The sequence below is a fragment of the Tympanuchus pallidicinctus genome, unplaced genomic scaffold (genome assembly GCF_026119805.1).
Source record: "Tympanuchus pallidicinctus isolate F22 unplaced genomic scaffold, pur_lepc_1.0 scaffold8, whole genome shotgun sequence".
Taxonomy (NCBI): domain Eukaryota; kingdom Metazoa; phylum Chordata; class Aves; order Galliformes; family Phasianidae; genus Tympanuchus; species Tympanuchus pallidicinctus.
The window spans coordinates 23,932,252-23,958,761 of NW_026294802.1; the positions used below are offsets into that span (position 1 = coordinate 23,932,252).

Sequence of the window (26,510 nt, forward strand, 5' to 3'; positions counted from 1 at the left end):
GCTTGACCAACATGTTCTCCTCCTAGGACCTGCCTGGTGAATGAGGAAAGGGCTGTTGACGTAGTCTGTGTAGACTTTAGCAAAACCTTTGACACTGTTTTCCACAGTATTCTCCTGGAGAAATTGGCAGCCTGTGGTTTGGACTGGTAACCTCTTTGCTGGGTAAATAACTGACTGTAGGGCCAAGCCCAGAGAGTGGTGGTGAATGGAGTTAAATCCAGCTGGCAATCAATCAAAGTGCTGTTCTGCAGGGGTTAGTATTGGGGCCTGTCCTTTTTAATATCTAAAATAGATTTAATATCTATCTACATTGATGACCTGGACAAGGGGATAGAGTGCCCCTTCAGTAAGTTTGCAGATGACATCAAGCTAGAAGGAAGTCTTGATCTGCCTGGGTATAGGGAGGCCCTTAAGAAGGATCTGGGTCTAGATTAATGAGCCAAGACCAATGGAACAAAGTTCAACGTGACCAAGTACTGTATCCTGCCCTTTAGTTACAAAAATCCCAGGCAACATTACAGGTTTGGGGGCAGAGTAGCTGGAAGACTGTATGGAAGAAATGAACTTGGAGGCATTGGTCAGCATTCAGCTAAACATGAGCCAGTAGTGTACTTAGATGGCCAGGGAGGCCAGTGGCATCCTGGCCCCTGTACTCAGCTCTGGTGAGACTGCACCTTGTCTTTTTCAGCCCCTCACTACAAGAAAGACATCAAGACCCTGGGGCATGTCCAGAGCCAGGCAATGAAGCTGATGAGGAGTCTAGAGAACAGGTGTCATTAGGAACAGCTGAAGGAACTGGGATTTTTTAGTCTGGACAAGAGGACGCTCAGGGGAGACCTTATTGCTCTCTACAAGAAATGAGGTTGTGGTGAAGTGGGGATCAGCCTCTTCTCCTGTGATAGGACTAGAGAAAATAGCTTCAAGTTGAATCAGGGGACGTTCAGGTTGGATATTAAGAAAAATTTCTCCTTTGAAAGAGTGGTCAGGCAGTGGAATGGGCTGCCCAGGGAGGTGATTGAGTCACCATCCCTAGAGGTGTTAAAAAAACATTTAGATGTTGTACTAAGGGATGTGGTTTAGTGGAGAAATAGCAGTGGAGGTGGACAGTTGGACTGGATGATCTTGGAGGTCTTTTCCAACCTTGGCAATTCTATGATGAATTTCAAGGTGTAATTTTCTGGTCAGTTTCCCACAATGAAAAGTATAATTTGCATGCTGTTTCTCTGTGGTTTACATCTTCACAGTCTTCATAATAGACCTCAATTTCCTTTTATTCCTACATAAACTTTCTGTTTTCTTTTTCTCATTATTATAATTTTTCTTACCTGAGAGAAAATGAGTGAAGAAATTGGTGTTATAGACAACGGTAATTTGACAGTTTATTACCTTCTCTTGTTCTTTTAGGGGGACAATAAGAGATGCTTAACTGTTGTTTGCTGTCTTTCTTTCTTGCAAAATATTGCAAACCTTGACCATATCTGTATATAAGTGCTATTTTTATATATTTTCTGTTGAACAGCCTATTCTTTTGATGTATGTTTCAGAAAATGAACTCTTTCTTAATTAGAAGTAATATCTGTAGTTGGTATCCTTAGAGTTCACATGAGTTCTAATATGCCTCAGTGGAAGTTAGTTGTGGATATATAGTCATTTAAAATGAATAGTCTGTCATAGTTTTTATCTCTGTCATTACTTGGTCTAGAAACCACTTAAGCTAATGGTCAATATAAAATCAGGACACTTTGTATGCAGACCCACTTGCTGCAGTTGTGTGATCTTGAGCTTCTGCAAAATAGGTTTATTAATACTTGTATTTTCTTCATTCAAGACAGCCAATTAAATGTGAGGGTTTTTTTTTTTTTATAAATAAAAATGTGCTTTATATAATAGATTAGATTTTTTTCATTACATATATCTGAAAACAAAGCAAATTATTAATTTTTTAAAAATGCAAAGCGTTTTTCTGTTACTGTTTCCATGGAAAGGCCACATCTGGTCTGTCAGGAATTTTGACATAGCAAGTTTGATGCCAGCATGTGTGCTTCAAGCTGCTTTCTTTGGGCAGATGCTTTTATTAGTTACATAGTTTAATGTGTGTAAAATTTTAATACAAAATGATTACCTTATAGGTCTTGACAAGTTAAATGGCATACACTGAGATATTTTATACAGAAGTTCTATAGAAATACATCAATTTGCCTGTGTTTTATCCAGTTTTATCCAGCATGTTTTAAAAGCACTGTTTTTATTCATTCTCAGTTCTTTACACTACTTTGAAAGTATTTGGGGAAGGTTACAATGAGGTGCAGAGAAACGAGAGAAAACACTGATAAAACGCAGAAAACTTAAAATTTCCTAAAAGAGAATGAAACTATTTCCTATGCTTTCTTGGTAGTTTTTCTTCTATCAAAGACTGAGAGGAAAAGATAATCCCAAGCTACTGGATAAAAGAACAAAAAGTCAGAAGCCTAAGGATAATTACAAATCCCCAACCTTTACCAGGGAACTGTGAAAGCACCTTGACATTTCAGGTCAGCTCCTTCAGCTTTCTTTCAGCCTTCAGAGGACTTGAGGATTTCCCTAATAGTGATCTACCTCTTGAAGGTACAAACATGGTTTATGTGATTCACAGAGGAATGTTTACTGGTCTGACACATCCATGTAGCAGACCCTGTAAGCACTCAGATGTGTTTCTTTGCTGATGGGGAAAAAAAAGAAAACAAGTGGGTTTCTATTTTCTAGTGTTTATTCAAACTCTGTAGTTCAGTCTTTAGGAATTACTTCACAAACAAATGAATCTGCAAGCAAGAAAGCAAATTCAGTTAGTTCTCATTCAGCCAATCAGCATATTTTTATCACAATGCTAATCTGGCTGTCATCTCTCATTTCCTTGCCATAGGGCCAGCGAACTGCACCGTATAGATCTCGTGTCAGGCAGTTACATGGTAGATCTGCCATCTGTCCAGCTCTGTCAAGTATCACAGAATCACAGAATCACAGAATGGCCAGGGTTGGAAGGGACCTCAAGGATCATGAATCTTCAACCTCTCTGCCATAGGCAGGGTCACCAACCTCCACATTCAATACTAGACCAGGCTGCCCAGAGCCCCATCCAATCTGGCCTTGAACACCTCCGAGGACGGGGCATCCACAACCTCTCTGGGCAGCCTGTTCCAGCACCTCAGCACTCTCTCTGTAAAGAACTTCCCCCTGACATCCAACCTAAATATTCCCTCCCTCAACTAAAAATCATTTCCCCTTATCCTGCAGTTGTCAACCCTTTCATAGAGTTGATTCCCCTCCTGTTTGTAGGCTCCCTTTAGGTATTGAAAGGCTGCAATGAGGTCACCCCGCAGCCTTCTTTTCTCCAAGCTGAACAAGCCCAGCTCCCTCAGCCTGTCTTCATAGGGGCACTGCTCCAGTCCCCTGATCATCTTCATGGCCCTCTTCTGGACAGTATGTTAAATCCTAAGGTGTAAAGAGAAAGCAGCAGTGCACTACAAATCAGGAAATGTGTCACTGCCATATGTATGTGTTAGCAGTGGCAGCTGTTTCTCACTCTTAATGTTTCCTCCCATTTTCCTCCTATGCAATCTGTCTGGTGGTTCTTGGTTGTTTGGTTTCCATTTCTCAAATACACTTTACTCACAGCACTGCAATCAGAACTGCTAGTCCCAGACATACCCTGCAGTGGCTCTGTATTCACTTACGCACCATCTTGAGTCAAAGTGAAGGTTTCATTCAAGCATCCTTACATTCCTAGGATTTTTATTGGTTCTAGCATAAAAGATGCCAAACAAGAGCAGCAAAGGTCAAAACTGTCCCTTTGACCAAACTCATCAAAAAGTGTCTAGTGTGCTTCTTTGCAAATTGAAGCCTAAATGGATTTAGAAAATCCTTTAAAATTTGTAATTCTCTGCCTTTGCCACATGGCTGTCATGTACTGTGATTTTGTCAGCATTACAGTGTGAAGTTTTGTTTAATCTATTCAAGGCATAGATAATTGCCGCTCCCAGTGATCAGTGGAAGTCTGGTAAAAAGCTCGCTGTCAATTGAGGCTGGGATTTGAATTACTTGGTATATATAGCAGCTTCTTAGTCATAAGCTTTTCTATTTGTTTGTCTTAAAGTGTGTACATGTGCTGATATTTCAATTAAACATCTTCAGTTCTAATTTCTATAAAAAAAAGAATTAACTCTGGTTACTTCTAATTTTATTAGTGCATCAAATCACAGGTTTACTTTCCTGCAGCCAGTAACATCATTATATTTTGCTTTGATATCGTATAAATTTTTATAACTATTAAGGATGTTGACTGACTCCTGGAAGTTTAAATAGTCAGTTGTTGTGAAAAGAATGTTATTCAACATTTATAGTACTTCTAATTCCCCTAAAAGATGCAATCTTTTAGAATTGCAGGCTATGACAATAAACAATAATTTCTTAGAGCATTGGTATTAGTGATGTTCATACTACTCAGTTTTAATATTGATGTTCAGCATTTCAGTAGTGCTATCCTGGTCCAAACCTTCACAGTGTCAAATTATACATTAATGTGGTGAAGTGTATGAACACAAGGGTTATCTCACAATAGTGCTTCAGGTGTTTGGTGGGTCACAGTATCACCTTGCGGCTCTTGTCTTCTGCTTGCAGCTGTGATCAGAGCATATTCCTCTTCCCACCTGCCTTGTGTACCAACTTGTTCCTCTTCCCAGTAGCACTGGCTGCAGATAAAAACCATTCTGGTTTATGTGAGGGTATACCTGTGATAATTTAACCCAGCAAATGGAAAAAGTATCTTTTCCCCAGCACAGACATTGCTGAGATGAATATGTGCCATGGAAATCTTTTTTTGAATAGAATCAATTTCTAATACCATTTATAAATAGTTCCTAAAAATGTGGCTATAATCAGAAGATTGTAGAAAGTGTTGTTATATATATGACAGATAAGCAGACAAATCAGCCCCGTTAACAAGTTAAAACATTGTTCTTTCAATCTATACCCCATAATACAAAACTTCTTTCATTTAGGTGGGCAGTAGGTGCTAGTATTGTAATTGCTAGCTCTAGCAATAACAGTAGTGTGGAGTTTGAGAGTAACATACATGTTTTGAGGACAACATAACCCCCACAGATGTTCAGAAACTCCATTCTTAACACTTGCTTCCATGCTTACTGTTGGAGTTATGCATAGAATTAAAATTAAAATCATTGTAAATTCTAAAAAATAAATATCATTTGCCATGATACAGCCAGATTAGATCTAGTACATCAGCACAGCTAAAAATTAACGTTTATCAATGCTGGAATGTAATTTGTTGTTGAGGTCTTCTAGCCTTTCTTGATTTTGGAGCACAGCTATTGCTTAACAAGCCTGGAAGTCTTTCTATCCCTTGCTGCTGTGGTGCCTTGATGGAACCAAGGGCAGGCAGAGGAGAAAGACATGTAATTTAAAGCAGAAAAATCCTGGGCTGGAAAGAAATAAAGACGAGATTGAAATGGGCTGCCTAAGACTGGAAGAGGAAAGAAAATAAGAATGGAGCATTTAAATGTGGAGTCTGGAAGCAGGCAGAGGACCAGAGACGCCAGTGGGAGCAGGAGCTGGCGGCTGTGAGAGACTTAGAAAAACAGACTGATGAGAAGTAGAGTGGAGAAGTAAGATTTTAGTGACACGACACTCCCAGCTGAAAAAGAGCATGGAAATGAAAACTTTTGGTTGAAATGTGTCAGTTTACATAGAAAAGATTTTTCATGTCTAGAGGCTTAATCAGAGTGGAAGCACAACAGATGTGCCCCCCCCCCCCTCAGAGGGTATCCTGACTTCAGATGGAAGCAACCATAGACAATGGTATGACAGTGTCTTATATGCATCAAACACTTCATAGACAGCCATAATCCTGGCATTGGCACCTACATGACACTCCTGCACTCTTCTAAGAGAATGTTGCTGTAAATCTGCATATAAACATCTACATTACATTGCAAGCAGCTGGATTGAAATTTTGTTGTGATTGTTTCCTCCGTTAATAGGTTTGGTTTATTAAACTGCTAGCAGTAGTATTCATCTTCTAAGATGAAACAAACATGCCCCGAGAAATAAAAGAAATTATTTTAAAGGTCAATATTACTTAAGTACTTCTTTCACACTTTCAGCAGATTGGAGCTAACTGGGAAGTATGCTGATATTGCATGTGACCAGAGATCAGAGGAAAAAACTTACAGCAAAGACCAAGGAAGTCATTGATGCATAAATGCTTTATACAGTAATGATTAAATATACGTATAGTAGGAAAAGATTAAACATGATTTCAATTTCCCTAAGGAGCTGCCAAGAAAAGAAATCTATACCATGAGAAGTGTAAGTTGTATATTTCAAATACAGCATATTTATTTGCTTTATCTCCAGGATGACACATCATTAAAATAAATTTGGGGAAGTGCTCCATAAATATTATGTTTGCATTCTAATGCTGCTGCAGTGTGAAGTAGTTTATGTTTACAAGATAGAAATGGGAATATGATCTGCAGAGGTTCAGTTTTACCTGACCTTTGTATTGCCCCATTACTTTTTCATTCATACTTACTAGTCCTATAAAAGGTTACCCGGATAGTGATATAGCAAATCCTCAAACAGTTTTCTTCATTTGTTACATTTTAATCTAGGTGAAGAAAAGGAGCACAAAAGAATTTTAAAAGAGCTTGTCATCCATTAGTTATTTGTTGTCTGACCTTCACTATGTACAGTTATTTGCATGTAAAATGTGCTTTTTTATCTATATGTGTCCATTCTTTGTATTATACATCATACAGACCCAGTGATACCAAATTATTAGCATCACCTTAATATTCTTTTATCTTCAATTTTACACACTAAAAGACATAATAGACATAATTATAGAGTAATGCATAATATAGGGTAAGAGAGAAGTGTGAAGAGATGGATGATTTGAAATAAGGAAAATATTTAAAAATTAAACCGAAAGGACAAAGAAGAAACATTATTTATAGACAAATGAGCAGAAAAGAACCTCATGAACATAATTCTAGAATGGCCTCTTGTAGTCTGCTAGATGCATACAACAGTAGTATATTCTTTCAAAGACAAATAATGAACAAATTTTGCTTATATTTTGATGCTTATTTGATTTTGATGCATATTTTCTGACTTTTTGGGATTTAGTATTCTTATACTTGGACAAACAAACTCTTTAAGTTTCTAGTAAGATTTAAACAGATAGAAAAAGAAAACTTTTCAAATCTTAGTTTACAATAGATTAAGCAGCAGACTTCCCAAAATTAGTCTGATTCTGTCTAACTTTCCATTGTGAGCATACTATGAATGCGGTTATGAAAAACTGATAGTGAGAAGGAATGATAAATGATACAGAAAGCATTTTTAAAATGCTTATTTTAAAAATAAATGTGAAAATTATTTTATTTTAGCATTCTGAGTTGTTCAGTTTCTAGGTTTATAAACTTATGACGACATGCAGAAACTGGTTACTCCCTGAGTACACTGTGAGGGTGTCTTATCAGTGTGCCTCTGGAGTGTTCCTGTTTGATTTTAGCTGATGAAGCAGGCAAAATCTGTGTATGAAAATTAAATTGTTGGTATTTGTTATGAATAAAACAAGAGTTCTCCTGTCTTCTATATGGACAAATTCTCCAGATGAAGATTAAAAACTGCTAACAAAATTCAATTAATTGCGTCATGACTTATGGAATTAACTAGCATTGTATTTGAGGAATAGACAATAGATTCGCTGCTCTAATGCAGTGGCTGCATTAGAAAATTGAAAAAGAATCAGCTGAGAATACTGTGAAGCACATTCAGATATGGGACATATGCTAAGTAAATGGTTTTCTCTGTTAAGTTCTTGATGTCTTGACATGAGCTCGTTCCGGGCCCCCTGAAAGACATAATCCTTACAGGGGAGCGGAAGAGCAACAGTCTGTTTGAGAGTAGATTACAAGGATACAATCAGAACTCATTTCCACTTTACAATATTATCAAAAGTATAAAAATAGCTTATGTGGAAAAAGGATTTACTCATTTCAAAACTCACAGAAGTACATCTTAAGATGGTCTAACATTTGTGAATTAAAGAAGTACTTTACCATTCACTTCAGTATATTTTACTCAGTTTCATCAGGTGAAAATCTGGCACTTTGTCTCTTTGATCTACTACTTTTGCTAGAGCAATATAATTTGAAATTTACTGAAATATTATTAGCCCAAGCTTACACTAGAAAGTCTGATTTTTCTTGCTGTCACACAAAAAGAGTTTAATATTTCCACCTAGTTTCAGAAAGTTTTAGTTTTTTCTTTTTCAGGCAAGTATTATTAATGAATCTTTGTTAGGAACCACTACTGTACTTATATTAGTTATCTAAACTTTGTAATACTTTTTTTTTTTTTTTTTTTTTTTTTTTTTTTGTTCCATAAACAGTTTATTTGATCTTTCTATTTAAAGAAAATAGACACAGAACTAACCATTTTTTGAACTGAATTGGTTTTAAAATATTGGATAAGAATCAATACTTATCTTGAGGATGAATCAATTATGATTGATAGCTATACCCTTAAGCACTGTCTTTGAAAAGATGCAGTTTCTCAAGATGTATTATTTATTTTTAGATAAAGTTAATCAGTATGTGATTTACCTGCCTGGCTATTTACAACAATATTATTTGTCATAAATGACATGACTGCAGCTGTAAGTTTGCCTCTAAATCTAACTCTAGGGTATGCTGTCCCTGGAATAATAGAAAACTGGTAGTCTTCCTTTATTTTGATTTTCTAATGCATTTACACCTCTTTCAACACTTCCAGTTTTGTTGCTGTGCCACAGATGGCAGCAGAGGGGCAGTCTGATAAAATTGTGTCTGACATGGGAGTGCATGTGAAGCCAAGGTGTATTTGAATTCCTCTGTGCGCTTTTTGGTATCCAAAAATGTTCAGCAAGCATCAGTGACCATCAGTAGGATTCATCTTTTCTGCATGGAGAAATTTACTGACACACCTTTGCTTCATATGTACTTCCACATCAGATGCCACTTTCTCAAAGTGCCCTTCTGCTGCCACCTGTCTTGCAGGAACAAGATGAAATGGAATGTTTGTGGGAAAGTTCAACCCCTACTGCCATGCCACAAACATCCACCGCTGAGGTTGTGGGCCAACACAGTAAAATAGGAGGCATAGTTGTCAGAGCAGTAGCAGTAATTCCCTTCAGTCTCAGATATTATTCAGATTTCTGACATTATTTTGTTTGCTTTCTACTTACAATTTAATACAATTTTCATAGGTAGCAAATTTTGCTATTAAAAAAGTTTGCTGTTAATCAGGAAAAGGAGGAATATTTTTCCTTTGTTTACATTTATGATATTGTTTCTACACAAAGATGAGAAAAAATAGAAACGAGAGCTCTAACTGAAAAGTGAGCTGATGTCAAAAGGTAATATGGCCTGTGCTGCTCACCCAAGACTCTCTAAAGGAAGAGATAGCAATAAAAGCATGGAGGGTGAGCATACTCAATACAGACCAATCTACCTTATCAAAGTGTATAATTCAGTTCTTCTGAATTGCTGCCTGTTTGTCAGCCCACATGTCAGTGATGTCTGTCTTTTTTCTGTTGATTTATCAGGAAAATGATTATGCAGTATGTAGCTGAGACCAATTATCTGTCACCTTGTCACATTACCTCTGACTTGTCCCTGGCAATTTACAGCTTCCTATTTTATTCTTAGGCAGTAAGTTCCTTCAGAGATAAACCATATTTTTCTTTCCTTTTATGCCATGCAGTATAATGAAATATTAAGCCTTAAAGTATAGTATATATATATATATATATAGTATATATAGGTATAGTTTCTAGGCATACTGATAGAAATTAATAAAAACTACTTAATGCAAAATAAATGTGCTGTGTGCATGGCATTTTAGGCATAAGGACTGAATGTGAAGTTTCTGTGACATTCACTTGGGTTAGTCAGAGATGACGACCCGTGTATTTGAACTTAATGTGAAAGTGTTTCTATGCATTACACTGCTGAAGGCAAAATTTCCAAAGCTGTGAAGGGATTATGTGTTTGTTTTTTAACATTTTCAGAAGACATAAAAGCTTCAGTTCTATTTGTCAAACTGTGAAAGTTTAGATCTTGTTCCTTCAAATAAAGTTTACTAGTTTAGACTTTGTAATTCTGATCGACTTTTGAGAGTGGCATCAAGTCAAACTTGTAAGTCAGGATAGAGGAATCCCAACAAGATAGACTACTCCATCCTTTGATTTAGGTTATCAAGATGCAGACAGCTTTTTTGAATTAAGAGTTCCCAAAATATTAAGGCTTTATGAGATCTACTTTGGCCAGATTTACTACTGTGAGAGACTAACTTTCAGACCTGGTTAGCCTCACCACTTCAACAGATCTGATGGAGAGCACAGCTAATGAGGTACATTGTGATCTGGGACCCTGCATGAATTCTTTTTGTGACTGGAAATAATGCAGTAGGTGCTAGAGGCATTGCTGCTGCCTGGCACTTTTAAGCCACAGGGAATCATTTATAGCATTACTGCTACCATAGAAACCTATTTCAACTCAACAAAAATTCAATTCATGGAAAAAGCTTTTGAGTCTGAGTCATTCATATGTTGTTACTCCAAAGAGGTTTGACAATGCAGCTGAAACTTTTGGAAACATTTTACAGTCTCTCAGAATAGTAGTTTTATTCATATGGTTTGAAACTCTGACTGTATCCATAATGTAGTTATGTGGCTTGTCATTTTAGTAGCCTGAACATAAATTAACATTTTCCACTAATGCCTGCGTAATGTTTTCAGTTTCTAAGGAAGTGAAGAAATCTGTGAAAGCTATTGAATTTCTACTGCTGAGCTCTCAGGCTTTCAGAGCCCAGTGCTATTTGACCATGTTCGTGGTATTCCACACAGGGAGAGTTTAATGGCTAAAATCAAATTCACTTATTTGAAGATGTTTAACAGTACATGGGATTTTGATTTAGAAAAGTGATCTAGCAATATACTGAAATCATAGGACAAGCACAATATAGCAATTGCAATGTACAGTTGAAATATGATTCCTGCTGCCAGTTTCTGTGTTCATCATCGTGACTCTGAATGTCTCTGGTCAGCAGGAAGGAATACATAAACAGGCAGAAGCTAGCTCAAGATCTTTAGTATCTTCAAAGTTCATTTTGATGGTTGTTTTATTTCTATGCTCTTATAGCTACATATGCACTTCCCTCATGCTGATCTGGCTGACAGGCAAGAGAGGATAATGCTTTCTATTGATTATTTTAGGAAAGGCCATTTACAGAAAAGAACAGAAAATGCAGGGATAGACGCTGGGAGTCCCCAGGCATTACACAGTGCACAGAACCCTCTCAACCTTCAAGCCTTGCAGATGTGCTCAGCAGGAATTCTGGAATTAACTAGGCTGAGCCAGCGCCCCAGGATAAGCAGTGAGGGCCATGTAGTTACACATTGCCTGGTTATGTCCATTCATCACTCAGAGCCAACAGGGTCAGAGGCTTCCAGGTCAGGTTGGGGTCTTTGCTGCGGGGCAGTGAAAGTGGAGTTTGGGAAGCTGGTGGAGCCCAGGTATCTCCTTAAATCTCCTGTTCTGGGAGCTCTTGGGTAGACACTCTCAGCAGTGCCATCACAAGATGGGAGGGGAGATGGGCCCTGTTGCCAAATTCCTCCCACAACATTTGTCTGTGGGCTGACAGTTCCAGTCTGAGCTCCTGGCTGTGGAGAGAGGCCAGATAAGGCCCTTGGGAGGCACAGGCAGCCGTCTTATCCCCCATAGCATCACAGAGCAGCATACTGAAGGGACCAGGGAAGCCCTCTGTGGGAAAGAGGACAAAAGAGCCTAAAGTTCCCAGAAAGGCAGCTGCAGCATGGTCTGGTTGAGCCAGATGCAGCTCGTGTCCCTGATTTTGTGTCCTGCTCCACTCCTGATGCCTGGCTGAAATCTCCTGGCCAGAGTGAGGGCAGGAGTTGGGAGCAGTCAGCATGGGCTGCCCACCTCTAACTTAAACTTTCCTACTGGGCTACCTATCCTGGCAAAATGCTGGCACTAGGAGCAGAACAGAGAGGAGGTCTGCAGCTCTGCTGGCAAAACCAGGCAATCTCTGTCTCTTGGGGCATGGTGCTGAGGGATGACAGGAGCCTTTGTTGCCTGACAGCCAGTCACTGCCTAGACATCAGAAAGGTGGAGAAGGCTATGAAATGATCTTTGCCCAGCAGGAAAGGGTCAGGTAGTACTGGTCAAGCCAGTAGTGTGCCCAGGATGCTAAGAATACCAATGGCATTCTGGCCTGTGAAAGAAACGGGGTGGCCAGTAGGACTAGGGAAGCTGATGGAACTGGTGCTGTGTTGCCTGGAAGAGACTGAGACCTCATCACTCTCTACATCTGCCTGAAAGGAGGTTGTAGTGAGGACATCTTTTCTTGGATCACAAGTGATAGGACATAAAGAAATGGTCTCAAATTTCCTGTATCAGGTGGGATTTAGATTGGATCTGAGGAATAATTTTTTAATGGAGAAGCTGGTCAAGCTCTGGAAGGGACTACTTAGGGAAGTGATAGAGTTGTCATTACTGGAGATAATTCAAAAGATGTGTGCTAAGACACTTAGGGACATGATTTATTCTTAGCCTTGATAGTGTTAAGTGCTTGTAGTTGATGATCTTGAAGATTTTTTCCAACCAAAATGATTCTATGATTCTGTGATTCTGTGCCTGAAGAGCTAAACAAAAAGAAGTGGACAAACTGCTTAAGCTCTGAGCAATATCAGCCTCTGGGTCATCTATCCAGTAGGCAGTTCAGAAGTTTATAGCTAATTTGACATTATTTTGATGTAATTTTTGATTTTCTTATTTATCTATTGACTGCAGTCACCAGAGTCCTTCAGAGCTCTAGAGCTGCTTCTCATAGCCCATGAGTATGCTATGATTGAAGACATAATTTATAAATTATCTCCATTCATGAACACAGCATGTGAATGAACACCAGTGAAAATGTTAATTAATTGAAATTTATTATTTAGTGTCCCATTTTTCATGAATGAAGAGAACTAAATTATTTTTTCTGACTCAAAATCGATAAAGGCTTTTAGGATAATATTTATTTTTGCAATCATAATCATATTTTATAAACTACAGGACTTTATCAGCTTCTCTCTTCAGAGAGAAAAAAAGGTATTTACTCAATTTTCAGAGTTGAAATGCTGCTATATGTTTTGCATCAATTATTCTATATTCTTATAAAAAAGATTTCGAGGCTTTAGTAATAAGTGACAGCATAGAGATGACATTGCTAATGTCGAAAGTTAACATAATATCAAGATGTTTTATTAGTGAGGAACAGAGGCTAGTGGTAACTTTGTAATTTCTGGTATAAAATATACCATTCCTTAGTTTGGTGTTCTGTACATTGTACATTGTATGTTTTTCCTCAGGACAATATCTCTGTCAATAAGTAACAACTCATAATACTTCTTCATGAAGAACATCTGCAACCAATTATCTTGTTTTCTCTATTGAAGTTTTAAAAACCTGTCATAGTAATATAGACCAAATGAAAATTCATTGTTAGTAACTTTTTTACCTTGTGTACAGTGTAAAGCAAAGTTTGAATAAATTTTAATGTTACTCTCAATGTGTGTAAAAAAAGCACATGTTCCATTACAGATTGCTGGAAAGAGCAAAATTGGAATTCCTTCCTAAGGTAAATATGTGTACTTTTTGGATATTAAATACCTCTTTGGACCAACCGTAGAGCTAGTAAATCAGTATAAGCTTTAATGTAGTGATTGATAAAACATTACTAAAAAACAAACACGTTGTGTCTTACATTTCTTATCAAATAAAAAGATTAATGAAATGTATGGCTTAAATTAACTCCAGTAGAGACACCAAGAGTTACGTGTAAATGCAGTTCCATCATAAAAGTAAATATGTACTGTAGTCATCTAAATTAAAGGATTAAGTAATAGAATTTGCATGAGTGAAACGATATATATTAATTGTCACGAACTCAAAAACAGAAATAGAAAAAGCTCACAATTTGGACTTCCTGATATTCATCCTTACTGGTCAATTGCCTTGTTATCTCCTGCAAGAGTCAAACTGCCTCGTACTGCTCCACTTGGATATTAGCACTTCTAAGAGTAGGGTAATAACTACTACTCGATAATTCCTAGAATTTAGTGGTGGTTGCCACCAGCAATACCAACTGTAAAGTGGTCCATGATATCTAAAAATGGGACTTTTTTTTCCACTTCTTTCAAATAAACTTAGACTAGGACCAGCCTGAGCAGGAACAAACTAGGGCACATGAGACTGTTCATTCAATTCACTTAACAGAAGCCCTGTTTAGAATTATAAAGATTCTAGGTTAGGCTTTGTCCAGCCCAAAAGCATGTTGGTTCAGTCACTTCCTAAATGTACCATCTTCTTTGTTTATCTGCAATGATCAGCTTGAATACAGTTTTTTCTAACATACAACACAAATGTGGTGAGATAAAACTCACATTGAAAATCTGACATAATGAAGAATCTCCTAGACTTGCAAGAGGATGGCTGCATCTATTTGTGAAAGGAAAAGGTCAAATATAGTTTAGGTAAAGTGATCTGTTGATTCATGAGGTCATTTACTAGACTTGATTCTCATTTTTCTTTGACAATTCTTTTGTGTGATGAAAAAATAAAAATTTGAATTTTTTTTTAACTTAAAGAGTTATTTGTTAAACTTTGTTTAATATTCAGAAGTTTTTTGGAGTGCTATTCAAAATAACAGAATTAAGCAAGTATATGTTTTCTCCTTCCTCCTTTCTTATATACATTTCTTCCTCTGTGAGCAACTTTGTGAAGAAATGGGAGACAGTGGAAACTGTCCAAAACATCAAATACTTGTGACTTGATTTTATTAAGTGACATTTTTTTTAAAAAAAAAATACAATACTTAAAATACAAGAATCATAGAATACTTAAAATACAAAATGATTGAATCTCATTTAATGCATTGTGAAAAGGGAAGAGTACAGTTTTGCTGTGAAAGGAAGGATGTGCTCTTAATCAGAATAGCAGACTTGCTGACCTATTATTAATAGCTGAATTAGTGATCAGGGATAAGATTTACCCAGAGAAAATGCTGAGGGTGAAGAGAAGGAGACAAGTGTCATAAAAGTGTACGTTCCTTAAAATGAGGGAGAAGTAAAGGTCACTCTGTGTTTTGTCACATTTGCCTGAAAGAAAACAAGATCCTTTGCCTAGAAAGAAGTCAAAACTAAGAAAGTTGAGTTTAAACTGTGCATCAGACATACTAAAAATCAACCAGACTTGTAAGCTGAATTTGGCAATAAAATAAGATTACTTACCAACATTATAAGAAAAGGGCTGTTCTGTTTACTGGTAAATGTGTGTTGCATCTTACAGTCACCCTTTATATATTCCCTCTGTCAGGACTTATTTTAGGTTATTTCTTAAGGCCATGTACTGACCTCAATCTGCCTTCTAATTGAGAGTTGTATGTATGTGTTTATACGCAGAAGCCACAGTACAGTCTGTAAAGCACTTCAACAACTTGCATGTTAGATTTCCTTTATTTTTTATTATTTTGTGTTTATTTCAATTTTGAAAAAAAAAAAAAAAAAAAAAAAAAAGGATTATAAGCATAAAATTAAACTCTTGGCAATGTAATTAAAAGAGAAATTTATTATTTCTTTATGCTATTTGTCTGGAGCCATTTCACATATTTAATATTTTAATATCTGGAAAAATATTCTTTTCATCAGCTGGAATAAAGTTAATCTCATTTTCCTTTGACATCAGTCCTTAAGAAAATTATTTTTTTGTTTGGTCATAGTCTGTCATTTTGCTCTTTTTCTGTATTGCACAGATTCTGAATTTGTTACTATGGAATAGTAAATTGTCATCAGTTTCAATACAGTATTTAATCTTCAAGACATACTCTTGTAAATAACTTCAGTGTTAAAAAGTATAGTAATATGCTGCAGACTATAGTACTATAGTACTATAGTCTGCAGCATAACTATATCAGAACTATATTAAATGAAATGAATATGAATATCTGTGGAACACAGCGTTTATTATTGAATGGATTTAGCTGATAGTACTCCTATCTCCTTTATAATCTCATTTATTATACAGCTGATTCATTTCCAAACTTCGGTAGCATGACTTGAAGCAAGATTCACTACAACTCCAATTAACACTTCTGAAAAGTATGTTGATGTAGTATCCTACATGACTAATACTTCTACAGAATATACTATGTGTGGTGGAACATTCTGAAATAGAAGAAATTAAAGCAAATTGCAATCCAGTCTGTATTTTCATTCTGTAAAATCTGTAACATACAAGATGTTTAAAGTAACCCATTGTAATATTTACAAATCCGTGATGTTTTACCCCATCCTTCAATAGTTATAACTCTGTAGTTGTTTAATTTGGTTATAAATCCTCTGTGCCAGTATTCATATTAGTAGGAAGCAAAGCACATATAAAACAGTTGTCACAATGCTCATGTTGCTAGAGAGATCCACTTTGGCTTCAAAAATCTATAGAAATTCATCTTTCAGTGGCAAGCATGTCCTACAGCAGGAAAATTAGGCAGATTACACCACAAGTCCTGACAGTTGTATGTTCTTCCCATTATCTTTATCTCAAAGTACTGTTGTAAAAGTATTAGTTGAACTAATATTTAAACAGCTATCATATAAGTTTCTTTTTGGATGACTTAAAATATATGTTAGAATGCAATTGAGCTACTCTTGCTTCTAAAAATCATGAAAGTAACACGATATAGTTATTGAAATTAGATATTTTTTAAAAAGCTAGGTTACATGTACTACAAAGCTAAACCAAAATATACATATGTATTTGAGCTCATTCAATATGTTCAAGGGCCTTAGTGAGACATACATTTATTATAATCCTTTGCTTTCTCTTATTCCATTCTGGATCTTTGTAGAAGAAAAAATATATATGTTGTTTTTTAGGTAATAAAAGAGATGTGGGGTTTTATTTTTCCTTGGAATATCCAATTACTTCTGTTTCAATTTGGGACCAGAGTCATAACAGTAACACAATAGTAGGCCGTCCATATAGGGGCTGTATTAGTATGAGATGGTTTCTTCTACCCAGAAAGAAATAAGTAAGAAGAAATAAGTTTTATAAGTAAATATTTGCAAGAGTTAGTTCAAAATATAATGTAGTTTCAACTGAGTATTTAAAGAAGGAATTATTTCTTGATGGAGAACTATGTAACAGTTCTCATCCCATTTTCTGTTCAATAGAAGTGTTGATATTATTTGTTGTTCTAGATGTTAACATTGGCTCTAAACCCCTGAAAAGTTTTTTTTTTTTTTAATTTCTTCCAAGAAGCGCTGATTGTGTGCTTCTGTGTGGGAAAGTGTCTGCATATTTCAGAATCTCAGACAGTGCCCACAATTCTAAAAAAAATAAATGGAGTGTGAGTTCACAAATCCCCTGTGTTACTGAGTTAATTTTCTCTCTTATGAAACAGCAATCTCCTCTTTTTCATTTTTCTCTGTGAATTAATATTTTCTCACACTGTCACATTTGATCATAGTTTTCACATGCTTGATGTCTTGCAGGCCACTAAATAAATAAACACGCATTAGTAATTCCTGGATAGTTTGAAGCATGTTAGTGGCTAAGATCGGATAACACCTCACCCTCTCCATCTGAACCAGTGGTGTGAGTTAAACAAAGTAATTCAAAGTTTGTATTGGAGATTCACCCATTACATATGACACAGCCAATTCCACATTTCAGAAGACTGACACTAAACCCAAATATTGAAATGTGGCATTCAAACTAATCTAGAATCAAGGGCTGTAATTATGGCTCTTCTATAGTAAAATAAACGGTGACTTTCATCCAGAACTTCTTAGTCTTTTGTATTGCTAATTGCTGTCAACAAGATTGAAATTTCTTTTCTAGTAGGAGTGAAATGAGTAAAGTAAATCATTGGTATTTTAAAAAACATGGAGATTTTTGAGCAAGATTTCCAATGAAGGAATAATTAGAAAAGAAAGAACGTGCAATTTAAGAAAACTGAATTGAATTAAAACATAATAAATGAAAGATTAAAACTCTCAGAGAATTGTCACAAATCATAATTTCTCTTGTTAAATGACTAACCTCTAAATTTTTAGGAAGGTAACTCTGTCTACATAGTTTGAATGCAAAACAGAAATTACAAAGCCTAACCATTCTTTCTCTGTGCAGAGATTAGTTCATTCTTTCATGCTGAAATAAACTGCTTTCAAAGGCAGTTCCAGAGGAACAGATTATAATCTGAATACACCCCATCCTGTCTGAATTTTCTTTTTCTTCTTTTTCTTTTTCTTTTTCTTTTTCTTTCCTTTTCCTTTTCCTTTATCTTTTTATTTTTCTTTCCTTTTCCTTTTCCTTTTCCTTAATCTTTTTATTTTTCATTTTCTTTTTTTGGGAGGTGGGGAGGTTGGAGTGAGGGAAGGTCTTACAAAATTGGTTCACTCTTTCCAGTATGTATGATGAGAGGCTGCATTTTCATTTGAGTTCAACTCTCTCCATACTGGACTGTACTCAAAAGCTGAACAATCAAGTGTTGCAGCTCTGAAGTCTCATTTCTCTAGCATGCCCTCATCTATGAGGATTGTTATATAGGTTTTCTGTGTATTAGTCCATGAAAAAAAACAATCCTTGCAAACCCTTTCTGGGAACAATAAGCAGAGAAAGCAGCATTTGTTCAGCCACCCTAGAGGCAGATATGTAATGATAAAGATGCTGTGGCATGCCTCCCTGCACAGCCCTGCTGCCAGCACATCTGGCAGCACTGTCAGTTCGCCTGTCCCTGTGGTACCCCCCTCTCCTGGGCACCCATAAGCCTGTGCTCTCAGCTGCTACGCCAGGGGAAGTCCTTGACTTTCAGATTTGTAATGCCAAATTGTCCTTTCAGTGGTCACAAATTTCCACTGAATTTGTTTTTGAGGCTTCTGCCCTCCCTTCAAATATATGCATGGGATAAGTGAAGGGCTGTCATTTTGTGTCAGCTATTTTTCAGTCAGACTGTGTCATAGCCCAAGTATTAAGACAAGGGAAACAGCAGATCAAATAGGCCCCAAGATTTTGTTTATTCAGATGACAAAAAAATACATTCTTTAGTTGTTTCCCATTAAAAAAAGTTAGTGTCTTGTTACCATTTTGTAATATAAAAGCAGTGAAATCAACTGCATAATTTTCATCATTTTGGTTCTCTTTATTTCTTAATTAGCTTTATATCCCAACAACTTCTACATAAGCTTTAAGAGTGCGGTTGTACATGTCAAGTCACGTTAGTTATGCAACAGATCCCACCTTCGGGGCCCACAAACTATGACTGACCATGCAAGATTTTGGTTGCGAACAGTAATTCCGGATGACAGTATTCCCTTGATCCCTGTGTGTATCAGGGGGAATTGCAAGAGCGAAGGTCATTATCGTCATGTGTTGTTTATTACATAACTGGATAAAACAAAAATATGTTTTGCTTTGTTTCTAACCTGTGGGAGAACCATGTTCTCTGGAGCGTTACAGTGTCATATCTCAGCAATACCTTGGGCTGAAAGGGAGGGCATACTTAAAATGGGTTTCACTTGTAGCTATGGTAACATGAATTGAAAAGCAAGTTATTGTGAGCTTTTATCGCAGTTGTTAATTTGTCAAAGCAAACATGACAGAAGCAATTTGTAAAGCTCTAGGGCAAACTCAATTTGCACTTTGAGACTTTCCCTGTAAAACACGTACAAAGCAAACACCAAGAAAAATACTATCATTATTCAGTTCAGAGCAGTCAAAGCTCTTGATTCAGGAACAGCCACTGGTCCTTCAGATAAAAAGAGTGATGAGAGCACTTTAGCTCCACAGGTATGAAGAAGTGAGTGTTCTTATAAATTCTGATACTATAACACAGGAATTTCAGAGAACAACAGCAACTGAATCATTAAAAGGTATGAAGGAACTGTGTCAGCGACTGAAGGAAATAGTCTAAGGTACTGGATACATGCAGCCCGGCCAAACTAGAGAGTAATACTATGGGTATAGACCGAAGATATTTGGAGGCTGAGAGGAAATGGTTAAGTATCAAACTCATGGAGCATAATTTTGCTTAATGATTTATTTTTAAGCAAAGGAAAGCTTAAATTTCTTAAAGAATAAAATCCACACTGTTCAACAAAATAGTAAAACTCAAATATTGAATTATTTGAGATTATATTGGCCAAAACACTAGAGATCATATTGCTGCTAGTAGGCTTCTTTTGGCACAGCAAAGAATGTACAATTTTATAAACTCATATATTTCTCTGTTTCCAAGCAAAACAAGAAAAGTGTGTTCGCAGACTGCTTTGCCTTACAGTAACTGTTACTGTAAGTCACCAGATGATCCTTGCTGTCCTTTCCAACACCTGTCACTCACCTTTCAATTCCAACTAAAACAATACAAAGATATTAAAGGTGTTAAAATAGTATCATACTGCTTATACTATTAATATTAACAATGTATATTAGCAACAAGATCTCCACACTGTGGCACTATAAAGTTTATAAGAATATAAAATGTGTATGTGCATATGTGTTTTCCAGCTTTAGAATTCTAATTCAACCTCACCTGAGATCACTGGCTTATATTAAATATGGCATATTCACTTGATACGTGACATTAATTACAACCCCAAATAGAGAAGTTCAAGCAAAACTCTATACAGAGCAACACTTCTACTTCTTACTAAAGTAAGATATATAGGCAAAAGTTTTAATAATACTTTTGAAAAGTGAGCAGAGTTTTAAATCTCATTTCCAAAACTAATACAGGAACTGTAATATTATTATATATCTATATTATTGAAAATACAATATCATTATTATCAATAATATACAATTAACTATTTGTAAATTTGATTAAAACAGAAGGAAGCCAAGAATATCACCAAACCTCTGCTGAAAATCACTTCAGTTTGGATAAAAGCTGCTTCCCAGAACTTGAAGGGAGACAGCACACCAATTTCTTTTGAGATCGTTGCTAGCTGTTGTCTTAAAGAAGTGGATTTAGACTCAGGTTCATTCCACCAGCTGATAAGCCACCTAGACATGTTTTTGTTTTCTTAAACTCCTTTCTTCTTGGGGGAATTAGGAATGATAGCACTTTAATCCTGGCTGCTCATGAGTGGTCTTAACAGCTATTAATTATTTTGTCAAACTCAATTAACTTAAAAGTTTTAAATATGTATATGCTTTTGTTTAGCAGCAGTGCTGCTCATCTGGACAACTTTTCTTTCTGGCATGATTATATATTTCAAATGCTTTTTCATTGTTTGCCTCACTGTTTCCATGAGACACAGAATCTTTTCAGTTTTATGGATAAAAGTTGCCACTTTGTATTGGATTGAAACCTTCTCATTATTGAACTTAATGTTAAATCTGTGACTACCATTGGTATACATGAAATTTTATGTGTATTTTTGAAGCATAAAAGCAATGGTGATATCAATTCTGGTAGCTGAAAGATTTGTTTTGTAATCGTTGTTTAGTTGCATTCTTAAAACAACGTGAGGAGCAACTTAAAATTTTGCTTCATTTTATGTTGTTATTTCTTAGGAAACTCATGCTAAGCTAACAAATGTGAATGTTAGAGTCTTTCACTGTGATGCCCAAATACATTTTAGTAGTTAAATTTAAGCATCAAGAAAAATTAGAGCTCCACTTGGTAGCTACTTGGGTATTTTTTTGTTTTATTTTTCTTTTAACTAGTGCAAATATTGCTAATCTGCTACCAGACAGAATTTGATCAATGAATTCCATAGTTTTTCTATCCCATGCTATATTACAATAGCTGCATTATGGAAAGGCAAAAGAACTTGCTAAGCAAATGCATTGAGCTGAACCTCATTATGCATGAAATTATAGTGTCTTTCTTGATACAAAATAGGCCAGTTGTATTCTTATTATACTTTAGTTCTGATAATTTATGTCTGAAGGATGTTGTCGTCATCTCAGGCCTGCTCCTGTTTTTAAGAGTCTGCCAGTGTTTTGTATAGGTGGTTTTTATTAAATTTATTAATTTTTCAATGAAAAATCAATTATTTTAAAAGCTTATGACAAGTGTTGGTGTTAACATATGCTATGTTAGTTTGTGTTTGTTTCTAAATATTATATAAATCCTAAAATGCATGTAGATTTGATTAATTTTGTGCTTACATCTTGTGTAACTTCACACTTAATTTTATTCCATAGGAATTTGCTGCACTGACAAAAGAATTAAATGCATGTAGGGAACAGCTGCTTGAAAAGGAGGAGGAGATTTCAGAACTGAAGGCCGAAAGAAACAACACGAGAGTAAGTGTACAGCAGACCTTTTCTGGATATCATGTATGTATAAAATAGGAGAAAAAACTCCTTGCCCTCCCTGCAAATGTATTTAAATAAGTACATGAGACTTGTCAGGATCTAAGTAGTAGGATGTATCTACCATACTGCAGACCTGCAGAAAATGACTCCATGCTGGACTTTGAACGTTGCAAGGTATGTACATTCAGAGCAAGAGACTCACTAATCTTTCCAAGACCCAAGTCCTACATAAGTAGCCTGCACAGATCTTCTTCTCTTCTCAAGGCTAAGGGCAGGGGTACAGCACATTGAGGTACCTAGGAGCCTTGATTTTGGTCTGAATAAGGATGAGATGAAGGCTGCCACTTGTATCACGGTGACTATGCTGTTTAGTCTAGATGCAGCCACTGTCATCCTTGAAGTAAATATCATTTGTGATACTGCTGAGGACATTTCACCCCTAAGTTTGCTATATTCTGCTTCAATCAAAAGCCATTATTCTGTCTGCAACCAACAACCCATGATAGTGCCTCCTGGAACAGATGCTGAACACCAAGGATGTTTTAACATATTTATGTTGCATTCTCCTGTGCTCTGGGCAACTCTTCCTGCTTTCATCCTTTCACTATACCAACAGTGCTTTGTGCCTCACTTAATATCTTTCCCTGGTTACCTGACTGGCATTCCAAAGGTTGTCTAGCAAGATACTTGACAAAAGAATTGTGACAGTCTTTCTCCATCCTTTTTACTGCCAGATATAGCATAGAGTGCCACAAATTCCAGAAATCCAAAGATGGTCAAGTGATACAGTTGTCTACTAAGAGACAGTGGTTCTTCATCTACCTCCATGCTAGCTTAAAGGAGCAAGAAGAGATAATCTTGCTAAATGTAAAAGTTTTAGATGTGTTGAGATTGGGAAATGTGATGGGAAACAGATAAAACATATTTTTTCCTCCCATAACTCTTTCATAATCTAAACAATACAAAATTGCTCCCACAAAATTAGAATTAATGAAGAAGAACATTGGAGTTGCAATGCATTCTTCAGGTTGGCAAGCCATCTCAGCCATGTATTTCTGAAATAAAGCTGCTTAGATTTTCAGTAACTGTTATGTATATCAGTTATTTAAATGTTTGAAGGAAAACTATTAAAGTCAACTTTATAAAGTTACGTAGAACAAAGAATAACTTGTATTAATTTCTAGCACAAACTTCTGAAGACAAGATACGGTTAAGATAAAAGCCCAGACAATTGTACTGATTGGGTAATCTCCATATACACATTCCTAAACAGAAAATACCTAAATTTGCCTTTCTTTACAGAAAACATAGTGCATATACTAAATTTAAATGTATTCTTCTCAGTCATCATACATTCTCAAAAGAATGCATACAAAACTATCTAGCAGAAAGTTTTTACCATTTCACTATAGAGCCCAATGAACACCAAGTTTGTACCCATACCTAGCATGAGTCTGATAGAATAAGTAGCTCAAAGAGGAATACCATGACAGCCCTGTAGTCAAAGACAGTTGCACACCAAACAACTGTGAGAGAAAAGCAAATTGAGTTAGTTACAAGTCAAATTAAGCTCTGTCATAGCACTTTCTTTGCGAACAAAAAAATTTAATTATTGTCCATTCTTGTTTTTATATTACGTGAAAGAAAATCCAGTAAGAGATTTTCCAGGAGATTCCAATTAAAAGTTGGAAAGTATGATAATGTTGCCAGAAGTCCTTGCAGTTTAATCTAATATACTCAACTAATTTGTCTTAATAATGAGTACAAAGGTAGGCATTGGAGATTAAAAGATTTAGTATACAAAAATATATAGAAAATGCAGGAAATGCAAGAATAAAGAGCTGAAGATAAAGGTGTTAATGAGGAAGAAGAAAAAAATCAGACATGACTGATGCCTTACACTGTCCTCCAGAATTTTCATTAACATGTTGTCATCCATCATGTCATGTATATATTCCTTCCATTCTGTCAGCTGCCACATACTAAGTTAGTTCCTGGAGTCTATTCTAATAGTCATGTTGCCTTATACAGGCTCCCTACACTGTGTTTATAGGTAAAGACCAGCATTCCAGTTACACTGGTGCAGCTGTTGTCTTCAGAATACAATCATCTCCATGACATACTAGATAAGAGGTTTCCAACAGGAAGTCATTGTACATAAAGAAGCACTTTTACAAGCTGATATTTATGCTGTTAATGCAAAGCAGCATTAATAGTTTGTCAGAAAAAGCTACTACTTTTTTTTTCCTGTTATTAGAGATTCACATTCAAGTAATAATATTTAGAAGACCACAGAAATACTTTTGCAATGAGGAATCAAAATGTCTTTCCTAACATCTAAAGTGAGTCCAGCTAATTCTTCTTTCCATCTGCCCCACTACAAGTCATATCTAACCAGCTCTGGCCTTACTGTGCCCACAGGACACTCTCATGCATAGCCACACTTATCACCCTGACTCAGTACAAACACTTTTCCCCCAGGTATCACTTTCTACTAATAATAATTAAAAAAGCTCAGGTCTAGATTCTTGGGTTCCTATTTTGAACTTTTTTAATGCAACCTTTTGTTTCCCTGCAATAGCACTGGAAAGGTACTGTTTGAAGCACCAACTGCTTCAAACTGGAGATCAGCAAGAAGAAATTGAAATGGCAAATCTGTCATGTTCTGAGTATATCGAGATAACTCTTGCTTTCTATTTCCCTTTTACATTTCTCATACATTTTCCTTTGTTCTAGACCCACACCCATGTATTTCTTTATTTTCCCTCAAAAAAGCTGCAAGACCTAATCTGCCATTTTAGGCCAAGCTGCAGCAGCAGATCCTGACAGTAGAATGCATTAGAATGTGCTAGAATAACATTATGTGAGACCCATAAACTCTTGGTCTCTGCCAAAAGACTACACCTTATAGCTTACCCTAGACTTGAGTTCCTAGTCAGTCCTTCTAGTAGAATTCTTAAACAAAGCTCCCTGGAAGACTTTTTGCTTTAAAATATGTATTTTTATTGCCTACTATAATTAACTTCTCACATATTATAGTAAAAATATTTTCATGTCACAAACTTAGATGACGACTTCATCTGCCAGTACATTTGGCAACATGAAAAATGCAGGAGCATATGTGTATATATTGATTAGTGTGGTGTTGCTGACAGGAAGACAAACAGGCTCTCTCTGTAAAATCACTGCATGTGATTTTGAAAACATATACAAAAATACCTTGGAAGAAATTACTATATAGAGTGAAGGAATGCTATCCAAAGGGACCTGGACAAGCTTGAGAAGTGGGCCCATGTCAACTTCATGAAGTTCAAGAAGGCCAAGAGCAAGATCCTGCATCTAGGTCAGGGCAATATCAAGTACAGATACAGACTGGGTGGAGAATGGCTTGAGATCAGTCCTGAGGAGAAGGATTTGAGAGTATTGGCTGATGAAAAATTGAACTTGTGCCAGCAATGTGCGCTTGCAGCCCAGAAAGCCCACTGTGCCCTGTGTTGCACCTAGAGATTATTTTTTGTCTTGAATGTACAGAAACTCAAACGTGGAACATAAGCTGCAGCTAGGCTATGACTTCATTTTTTCAAGGAAGGATTACCACCAGTACTTTACCAGTAAAGTTATTTGATTTCCCACAGGAGCAAATGGGCTTCCACTGCTGTTGAACAGTGCAGAGGAAGATGACTGGCTTTATGGCTGAATTTAGAGATAATCTGCAACCCCTTATCTGCTTAGTTTACTTTTCTTCTTTACTTGCACCAGAGGTAGAGATTCACTAAATAACGTGTATTCTAAATACAGACTGAAAGGAAATTGCATTTTGCATGCGTTGGTGAGAAGCTGAACATGAAAGAGCATTGTCTTCTTAGTGGGTTGCCCTGTTTTTATAAGGAATCCTTAAGTCAAGTCAATCTCATTTCAGCAAATCTTTGTTCTTCTATATTGTATTTCCTCATATTCTATTACATACTTTTCTCCATCACTCTCTCCTGATTCTTTCCTTTCTCTGTTTAATACCCTGCTGTGAACTTCTTTTTTTTTTTTTTTTTTTTCAGTTTTATTGAAAACAAAGAGAATTAA

At 36.2% G+C, this 26,510-nt stretch overlaps 1 protein-coding gene across 9 annotated transcripts in view; it reads left to right on the plus strand.

Moving 5' to 3' along the window:
- PPFIA2 (PTPRF interacting protein alpha 2) overlaps positions 1-26,510 on the plus strand; it is a 280,430-nt gene that overhangs the window by 157,830 nt on the left and 96,090 nt on the right. For all 9 annotated transcript variants that reach the window (XM_052669069.1, XM_052669070.1, XM_052669072.1 and 6 more), the window contains one exon: positions 22,320-22,421. In XM_052669069.1, the coding sequence (XP_052525029.1) occupies positions 22,320-22,421 (102 nt within the window). The remainder of the gene's footprint in view (positions 1-22,319; positions 22,422-26,510) is intronic.